We start from the raw sequence: 6,000 nt of genomic DNA, 5'->3' as shown, positions 1-6,000 counted from the left end.
CTGAAGACACAGGCACGGGATGAAGCCATAGACCCAGGTCTATAGACAACTCACCAGTGGCCAGTCATTGGTCATCAAAGGAATGTATTTTTTTTTTTTTTTTGGGGGGGGGGGATAAGGTAACACCAGCCTTAAACAAAGATGAAGAACATACGTAGAACAAAGTATGTACATTAAATTCAAATGTAATCTGGAATTATAGACCACCTATATGAAGAATGAGCAACTGAACACCATATTAGGAAAGGTATAAAAATGACACGCACACCCCTTTCCTTACAGACAATTGTAAAGTGAGGAGGAAAAACACATCAGCATTGATAGCTTGCTCTTCCTGGCAGAGACTGAGGATGCTGACACGTGCCATGACATTGCATACCCTCCTCCTTGGGGCTGAAGACATCAACTCTAACCTGCAGAGAGGTTCAGAGAGTGAGAGGAAGGTGAGCAGAGCCCTAGAGGAAGGGGATAAATACAAGAAAGTCTTTGAACATAGATGTTAATTGTATGCAAAAAACTATTAGTGTCATTGTAACAGTACTAAAAATATTTTTTATTAATCTCTTAAGACATCAATGAAACTAATGGTAAATTCATGGCTTTGTGTTAAAAGTATATTTCATTTTGTCTGTAGCAAAATTTTGAGTGTAACAAAATGGTAGGAATACAAAGAACCTAGTTGGTAAATTGGATACAACAAATTGGAAGCAGATTGAGTGTGGAGGTGCTGTGATTTAAAAAAAGCATCTCTATGAAAGCCAACTTTTCCTCCTCTGGGTAAGCCCAGCAGTGCAGATACCTTTGGTGGTCTTGAAAAAAACTTTTCATACTGCCATAACACTATCAGTATGCTATTGTGAACAAATGCTTGGCTTTAAAACAAGATGGAGACTATGCTGAAGCCCACTCAGAACCTGAGTGCAACTTACACAGCCAGAAGTCCCTCTTCCTTGGAAGCCTCCTTTTAGCTGTCACAGATGTGGGGGGTGACAGCAAGGTCTGTGTGTGGTGCAGAGGCTCCGTGCATGGGTAAGGAGTGGCCCTGGTCCCTCCCTATGTGATTTGGGTGAGAGGTGGTGGAGGCTCTGGGGACCTGCCAGGGAGGAGCAGAGAAATCTGGCGGTAGGTGGCTGTGTGCTGTGCAAGGGGTGGCAGGGCTCTGTGCCATGGGGCAGGCACAAGGGTGATGCCTGTGCTGGTGTGGGGGCAGGGAGGACCACCAGGAGCCTTCAGCTGGAGCATGGGCGCAGGGCGCTGGGCTGGAGCTGCTGGGGATGCGGAGGCAGCCCTGGAGTGCATGAGGGGGCTGGTGGGGGTGTCGCAGGGCACTGGGTGGTGGTGTTGGAAGGTACCTGCTGCAGGGCAGGGGCCAGCTTGGAGGCTTTGGGGCTCCCCATGCAGCAGGGGCTGCGACCTCCACACCATACACCTGAGGGCACTGCATTGCTCTGTTGAGCCCAGAGGGGATGAGAACAGTGCTTCCCTGTGATAGACCCCCAAAATGGGATCTATCTGGACCTGGGACTTGGTGGAACAGTGTCACTGATGTCTCCATGCCTCCCATGGAGAGCACAGCAGATGGTGCACTGAGCTGTCCTCTCACATATAAAAAATCTTTCCAAAGGCAGAAACCATGTTATTTGATGTTTGGAACATTTTTTGGCTATCTCCTGTTTTTCGGGAAGGCCCAAGAATTGGACATCACTGGGATCCTCCAGCTGGGCTTCTGCAGGAAACAAAACCCCTTGGGACAGGCTGTGTGGGAAAGCCACCCACACATCAAGGCAGACAAACACAAGGAGGCACTAACGCTGTGGGGGCAGCTCAGCAGTGGGTGCTGAGCAAAGAAGGCAGAGAACAGTGGCATTGCTCTGGCACAGGGTGTAGCTGGAAGGATGCGAACTATCCAACAGGCCAGACACTGCGGCATGGGAGCAGGGCTGTAAAGCAGCGGGGGACAAACCTGAATCTGGAAATGAGGGAGCCAGCTGTGACTGGAGGGGTCTGGCTCTGGCATACCTGCCCGGGGGGGGACAGGTAATTGAAGCAGCTCCCAAGCAGGACCCAAGGGGTTCTCAGAACTCCACGGGGGGATGCCAAGTGTGGAGGGGGCTTTGCTTGTGCTTCTCCTGCCAAGGCAAGGGGAGGGGAGAGCAGATTCTGTCCTGCCAGCACGGTCTGTCCTTCCCAGGGAGATAGCTCTGGTGGGGCTGGAGAACCACTAGCCTGTGCAGAGCTGAGCTGAGCACTTCTCTGGACAGCAAAGCAGCTCGGCTGCAGGTGTCTTTAGGAGGGATAGGGCCTGGAAGGACCTCAAGTGACCCTCTAATCCTTCCCCATGCCCCACAGAAGAGTCTTGATCTGGGCTTGGCCTCCTTGGTCTCCTGTAAACTGTCAGTTTATAGGAATGACAATAATCAGACCAAGAAGACTTTAAGCAGACAACTTATGGTGACAGTAAAAGAGCAGACAGATGAGGGGACGCCCACAAAAAATAAAGGATGCTCCAGTCTGTAGCTGGATACCAGTCCCTTGTCCCTCTCCTCCATCGGCATGGCCTGTCACTTCCAAAACTTTGCTGGCTCTCAGCCCTCGTGGGATCAAATGAAAGCACAGCATCCAGCTGAGCTCTCCAGCCCACTCCTGCTGCTCCCCTGTGGGCAATGGGAGGTTCAGCCCTGGCCAGGAGCCCAGCTGCTGGAAAATTTGAAGGTGTTTGGTCAGCAGCCCAGAGTACCAGCAGCTCCCTTTGAACAGAATGCTGACCACTGGAGCAAGGTTTGCAGGAGAACAAAGCAAAACCAAAGCCAACAAAAGGAAAAGTCTTTGGAAATGGGAGACTGGTTAGAAATCTCCCAGGAGAAACTGTTTCTTTAAAATCAAACTTCTGGAAAAATTTTAGCTGCTCCCTGGAATGAAGCTGAAATGAAATGAACACAGCTGGGATGGCTGTCACTGCTCCAGCCCAGCAAAATCAAACAGGAGACTGTGAGCAGATGTAGTGGCAAGACAAAGGGGTTTTTAATAATGAAGGTGTTGCTGGTAACATAGGTAAGGGAATGTGCTTGCTTACAACTTTGCAGCTGACAGCATCCCTTTAAATAAGGAAATACATTTGTTGAGAGGAGAAAGTTGTCTGGAAAGCCCTGTACAATGACGCAGTGTAGCGGCTAACACTACTCTGATTGAAGTGCTATTACTATTCTTCATGGAATGGCTTCTAAAAATCTCTCACTTAGATTTTTTTTTTTTAATGCAACCTGTGATCACCTATCCTAGCAGTGCATTGTGACCATTTGTACAATAGAAAAGTGGTGCTTTAAATAGTGACTTAAAAGCTACTGCCATGTTCTTTATACAGCATGCAACAACGCCATAAGCTGAGACACAGTGGTGGCCACAAAGCCTCCTCTGGCAGCTCTGGCAGCCTTGGGTGCGGGTGCCCCACAGGAGCTGCGGCCAGGCTGCCCATGGTGCCCCTCATGCTGGGCCTCCTCTCCAGCTGCTGCATCGCCAATGTGATGTCTTTCCAGTAACACAAATATTAAATACACACAGTCCGTAAATAGTTTAACAATCTTTGTCAGCAACAATATTTACTTTGGCAAAACCAGAATTGCAAAGAAGTAGATGTGTCCGTCAAAGAGTCTGCAGTAAGTTCTTTGGTGGAAGCCAAGAAGTGAAGCAAAGGCTCCTTCTCATTAGAGCCCGAGGAAGTATATTGCACAGAGACTTGCAGGAGAAACACTGGTGACTTTAAATGGGAGGCATCGCTGCAGGAGAGCATCCATCTTCGCTGGCTTCAGAAGAACAAGCTCCTCTAGGCTCAGTGATTCACAGCTGTTCTCCAGATGGCTTTGCTCTGAGCTGGGTGAACAGTGATGCTGGAGTAACCTTGGGAAAGGAGAATCACTGCTGGGGATCGAGGAAGTATGGGAAAAAGGAAGCCTTCTGGATGGCAGAGGAGTGGAGACAGCAAAGCAGGTGCTCACACAAAACCACAGGCACACAAGAGCCTGCTCAGCCTTGTCCCACACCAGGTGGCTGAATGGCTGCTCCTGGCTGCCCCTGCTTCTGGGTCATGCAGGGCAGTGGAGACCCATCCTGATTTTTGGCTGTGCAGAGGACAGCCCCTGCAAAGCTTTGCTGTATTTACCATATGACTTGCTCCTACCTTGGATCAGAACATAATAACACTTCATCTGTACCACACGAGCTGGGACACGCCAGCTGCACCATAATGCCACAGCCGTTCAATACCTGCACCTGCGGCCTCAGCAGCTGCCTCCAGCATCCAGACCTCTCTGCTTCAAGGTCACAGGCTTCAGCCTGATTCAGTTCTGACTGCAGCCAGGACAGCTTTCAGCCCCACAGGCAGCCTGAGAACATCCCAAAGTACCACCATGAACATCGGCTCCATCTCTCACTCACCTAGAGCACAGCTGTGCAGGGACTGGGGGGAACATGGCTTTGGCGACAGAAGGAAGGATGTAAGGCAAGTCTGGTTGTACAGAGTAGTGTGTTTGTTGCCCTCGCTGGGCAGAGCCCTTGGACCTCCCTGCTCCCAATCCTCCTGACCTGGCATGGCTAAGTTGAGCCATGCACAATGGCCTAAATAGCTGTACAGGCAGGAGGGAAGGGGGCAGCAACCTCTGGATGATTCCCTGTTCCTTCCCGGATGAGGTGTCCTCACCACACAATTTTGTCATGAGCTGCTCCAGTTCTCATGGGAGTGACTGCTAAAACTGGGGAGAAAAAGGTAAGAGGAACAAAATCGAAATTCTAGACAACTCAATCTAAAGGCGTGTTGATAAAGGTATCCTTTGTGGGGATGTGTCAATGGAGGAAAATCAAAGTACCAGAGCTGTTGAGCTGTCACTTTGCAGTAACAGGAAATTCAAACAAGTTTATTCACTGGGAAAATGGCTCCAGTTTCCCCTGATTCTGGCATGTTAGCTCTATGTGTTCTCCGGCATGACGGAAACACTGTGCTGGCTGCTGCAGGCTTATAGTATCCTGCCTCCGCCATCCTCTTGTTCACCACTGCTGCAGGTGAAGGTCCATGCTGGTGTTTAGATTGAGATCAGTAACATCTAGGAAATCAATGTTGAAGATGCTGGGGCCAGCAGAGGTGAGAGAGCCAAAGCCGGTGGCAGAGCTGGGGGGGGTGAGGTCCAGCCACTCCATCGTTTCCCATGGAGATTCAGTGAAGCTCATTTGTAAACCAGAGCCATCAGCAGGGGAAGGGGAGAGCTGTGTTTCCATTGGTGAGAGGGGAGTCTGTAAAATCTCCTGGGAGGTGAGCAGTTCATCTGCAGCTTTGCTGGAGAACCCCTCTATCATCCCTTCAAAGTGGGACTCTTCTCCTCCCATCTTCAGTAGGGCAATTTCACTGACTCTCCCCAGTGGGCTGTGAGCATTCAGCAGGACCTCGAGGTGAGTGTCACCACCGCCTGGACAGTGCTCGAATGGGAGCTGGGTGGAGGAGACCTGTTCGAATGCGGCAGATGACTTTGGGAGAGAAGTGCTGGAGTTCCCTGTAGACACTGTTATGTGAGGTACTTTCTGCAGGCAGGACCGGTCTTCCTTGGCATTGGCTGGCATTTCTGTTCAGCAAACAAGAGCGGGTTGAAGTGCTCTGGCAGTGCCCATCACTGCTGGCCCAGAGGCACAGCCAAGGCCCCTGAGCTGGGCTCCTGGGCTGGGCATGCTTGCACAAACCCACTCCCAAATCAATCCCTTTGGCATTGCTCACCCACCCTCCCTGTGGGAAGCCCCCCATGTTCCCCACTTTCTGATCTCAGCTCCCCTGGTTTTGGACCCCATCTCCAGGACTTGAGCACTGGCAGCTGTCCCCATGGGGGTGGGCATGGATTGGGTAATGCACGAGAAAGGCCACTGGCAGCTATCTGCACAGGGGAGAGCACCACAGTGCTCTACATGGGAGATGGCACTGGCAGCACTGGGAGTGGTGGAGGGCAGCAGGGGCTCTGCATGGGG

The 6,000-nt window shown here is 50.9% G+C and overlaps 1 protein-coding gene across 12 annotated transcripts in view; it reads right to left on the bottom strand.

Annotated features, from left to right (window-relative positions):
• MYOCD (myocardin) overlaps positions 1 to 6,000 on the bottom strand; it is a 247,438-nt gene continuing 241,438 nt past the window's right edge. For 11 of the 12 annotated variants that reach the window (XM_082774747.1, XM_082774752.1, XM_082774755.1 and 8 more), the window contains one exon: positions 1 to 5,606. In XM_082774747.1, coding sequence (XP_082630873.1) covers positions 5,038 to 5,606 — 569 coding nt within the window. In that variant the 3' untranslated portion in view covers positions 1 to 5,037. The remainder of the gene's footprint in view (positions 5,607 to 6,000) is intronic. The other variant, XM_082774749.1, reaches the window with a different exon arrangement.

This window comes from Aythya marila (genome assembly GCF_965140915.1).
Source record: "Aythya marila genome assembly, chromosome: 18".
Lineage (NCBI taxonomy): Eukaryota > Metazoa > Chordata > Aves > Anseriformes > Anatidae > Aythya > Aythya marila.
This window is presented reverse-complemented; position numbering and strand designations above follow the sequence as displayed.